The following is a 3,834-nucleotide window of genomic DNA, read 5'->3' as shown; positions in this document are numbered from 1 at the left end:
CGTAATAGTATATCATTTCTATACAATTATATACCTGGCGCTTTGCCATTTTTTGCTTCAATCAATAAGTTCGTTACTTCATCAATACTTATTTCAAAATCTAAAAATTCATCTGAATTATTGTTTGTTATGCTTTCATAAGGCAAGTTATTTTTATCTTAACTCAAATCAGTGTGGTTGATGTTGCAGGTCTAAATTTCAGTCTCCTTGGGTTGTTTATTTCAACTCCACTCAGTTAAGAGATGGTTGAGTATCTAAGGATCAATCACTTTAATTTATGTTGTGAATCCGAACACATGGTTGATATTGTAAGCCTATACTTCACTGATTTGTCTAGTTGTATTTTTAATCTCCACTAAACGAAGAGGCTGGTGCACATCTGAACATCACTCTGTGTGTCTTGCATCTTTCAATTCAACTCAGTTCGTTGAATACTGTAGGCCTAAACGTCACTGTTTCCACGGATTATATGTCTAATCTCCAATCAACAAAGAGGCTGATGTATCCAAAAATAGTTCTAAATTCCATTCAGTTCGGTGGATATTGTATGCCTAGATTTCACTGTTTCCTCAGGTTATATAAATAATGTCTACACAACAAAGAGGCTGGTATGTATCTTTTTCGGTTTATTTTATATACCTACTTTCCACTCAGTTCGGTGGATGTTGTATGTCTGCTTGTTTTTGAATTACTGTTTTCGCTTAGAGACATTCTAGTTTGCTTATAGAGATTTAATACACGTCTATTACAGACATACGAAATAAATATAAACACACCCTGTAAAGCGTTCAAAAGAGAAACTATTGTCGAAAAGGCTGAAAAGGGTATGAAAGAATCAATAATTTGAAAAATCCAAGATATTCCCGTTATAGAAAATAATTTCACGTACACGCTAAATTGAATTCGATTTAGACTCATTTGTGAATCATTTTTCAATTTTGGTCGTCGTGCTATTTTGAAAGCAGTCCCAATGTAGAAGAAAATATTTGAAAAGCAAACTAGACTTATTGGAATGAGGAAAGTAACATAGAATGCGACTTGTTCGCTCAAAAAACAAACGTGACCTCCGTAGCCAATCAATGTAACGCTAGACAGACTTCTGGTTATAATAATATTTAATACTACAACTATTGCTGGTATCCCATAAGAATATAATATATAAACTGCCAGTCTAGAAGTTTCGGATATATGAATGCCTGTTTTGCTTGTAAAAACGAAGAACATATGAAAAGAACATACATTGAGACAACCAAACGTAACCAACCAAAAATAATGTATTAAAACACCGATAACTTTACATCCGATATCAGATTTTGCACCTAATTCTACAAACTGAAAAACGAACTGCCCACAGAACATTGCAAATACTAAACACATATTATTTTTTCCTGGAAGGGTTCTCAAACTCGATAAAAAGCAGTAAGTGAAAAACGTTAAAACTAAACAAACAAGAGATATGCAAGTGAACACCAATGCCACTGTGTTCCATACAACTGCAGAATTGTAGGAATCCTTTTGTATATTCAAAGTCTGCAAACGGTTTACGCATAATCTTGCTTTTCGAGTTGACATCACCATATAATCATCTTGTTCAATGTCAGTATTTCGTGAAAAAATTGTTAATTTTAAATCTTTCAAGTTTACACTGAATTCATCTTCGTTCAATTCGATTTGTTCACAAACCAAAAATTGATTCACGCGTGCATGAACGTATGAATGTCCAGGGTATGAACGAAATGTTTCGTTAATGTAACATTTATCGGTAAAATTCATTTTTGAAACTAAAGAAGGTAATTGAAACGCTTTCACATCATGTTTAAAAAGAAATGGCTGTTCAAAATCATCATAGGTAATATTGAATGTTGAGCCAAACAAAGAAAGCAGCTGTTCTTCTGTTCTGGAACGATTAACAGATTCCGTTATAAATAGTTTATGGTAAACTAATATCAAAACATTAAGTCCTTTGTATAATTTGTTCAGCTGATTGCGTGGACAGTACAAATTGGATATACAAATAGAAGTTTTAAAATTGATGTCCGATAGCCTCAAACATTTCTTTATATATGCTTTAAAAGATCCAGTAACCGACTCCAAGAAAGGCATCGAATCGTTTACATTATTCAACAAACTAGCTTTTAATGTCCCATATAATATATATCCCAGATTTTCTGTTGGTTGGAAAAGAGGAGTACATCCTGTATCGACAAGTATTCTACCAGGGTAACAACGTATATCACGACATTCATTCTGAAATAAAGTGTAATATAAGACAATGATTACAAATAGGTTGAACTCAGTATGTAATAGACAGTAGATATACACAAAGGAGGTGACGATTATCGCACCTGGTAAAGCTCTTTTTGGGAATTCATGATTTTTATAACAAACCTTTGAATTTTTCGATAAACTAAGGAATTTCTTGTCCCAAGAATAGATTACCGTAGCCGTATTTGGCACAACATTTTGGATCGTAAATGCTCTTCAACTTTGTAATTGTCTGGCTTCATAACTATTTTGATATGAGCGCCACTGAAGAGTCTTATGTAGACGAAGCGTACTAAATTAAAATGTGACTGATTTGACACTAGTAATTTGTGGGGCCTTTATATCTTACTGCTCAGTGTTAGCCAATGTTCCTTGTTGGAGAAGGTATTTTGACCTATAATGGTTTTTTATTTAACTAATTATGACTTGGATAGACAGTTGTCTCATTGATACATATACCACATCTTCTTATATGTGTAACCCTTCATTATATCTAAGTATCAATGAAAAAATAATATTAAAGATATTCAAATTCAAAGAAGTAAGGTCATTGGTCCCTTAAATTTATTTCACTGCCTGTGGGAATCTATACTATTAAACGAGAAGACCTCATTTTGGGTATCGCCTCTCTTCCTTCCACAATAAATCAATCATCATGTCTCTGTGTCCTATAGGTAACATGCATAGTCCCATTTGTCATCCATTCTTATGATTATTCAGATTGAGTTATTTTGGGAGAAAAACGACAAAAAAGTAGTCCGGATATGATTCCGTCATCGGACTAACTTTTAGTCATGGATTAGATTTCCGGTTTGAAAGATGCGCAAATACAACCAATCGTATGATAGATAACTAAATATGAAAAATAAATAAGCCAATTAGAGCGTTCTCCATAGCATGGGGTTTAGATCGCATGAACCACAACTATCATACCTCCTTATAGAGGACAAAAAATATTTTTCGTGTTCATCTATATGTAAACTACGATTATGATACTTTAATATATATAGATAGATACTCTCTGTATTCTGTCTACTGTTTTCTTTGAAATGTTTACTATTAAGGGGTCATACCAGTTGTGTGTATATATATATATATAAACGAGTCTAAATTGAAAACTACGTTCAAACCTATGACTGCGTTGGATAAAAACCGCAATTTTTATACGTGTGCATATCAAACAAATTTCGTTGTAGAAAGGTCTAAAAACAGCACAAACAACATTTTCCAAAAGACCAAAAGAGTGAAAAAGTATATTTAAACAAAACGCATTTGACTAACAGGTCGAACAACTGATGTTCTTTAACCCTGCTGACTGCCATTGACGATTGCCAAATAAAATTGATCACAAGATGTAACAAACTGGATCTCAATATAAATTTAATACGTCACAGAAAGAAAAAAAAGTTGTTAACTTGTGGACAGGATTTTGTGCAACAAACATTCGGTGTCAATATTTCTTTAGTACACCATATCCGGATTTCGACAATAAATGTCTCTTCAGTGATGTTAGGGATCGAAACGGTATTTGGAAGGCCAAATAAAAAGTACCCTCATTTTTTAGAGAAA

At 33.1% G+C, this 3,834-nt stretch overlaps 1 protein-coding gene across 1 annotated transcript; it reads right to left on the bottom strand.

Moving 5' to 3' along the window:
* Positions 1–408: 408 nt before the first annotated feature.
* On the bottom strand, positions 409–1,847 carry LOC134705321 (probable G-protein coupled receptor Mth-like 4). Its single transcript, XM_063564066.1, has one exon. The coding sequence runs from the start codon at positions 1,771–1,773 to the stop codon at positions 640–642; it is 1,134 nt and encodes a 377-aa protein (XP_063420136.1). The 5' UTR covers positions 1,774–1,847; the 3' UTR covers positions 409–639.
* Positions 1,848–3,834: the final 1,987 nt, after the last annotated feature.

This window comes from Mytilus trossulus, chromosome 2 (assembly GCF_036588685.1).
Source record: "Mytilus trossulus isolate FHL-02 chromosome 2, PNRI_Mtr1.1.1.hap1, whole genome shotgun sequence".
NCBI lineage: Eukaryota > Metazoa > Mollusca > Bivalvia > Mytilida > Mytilidae > Mytilus > Mytilus trossulus.
This window is presented reverse-complemented; position numbering and strand designations above follow the sequence as displayed.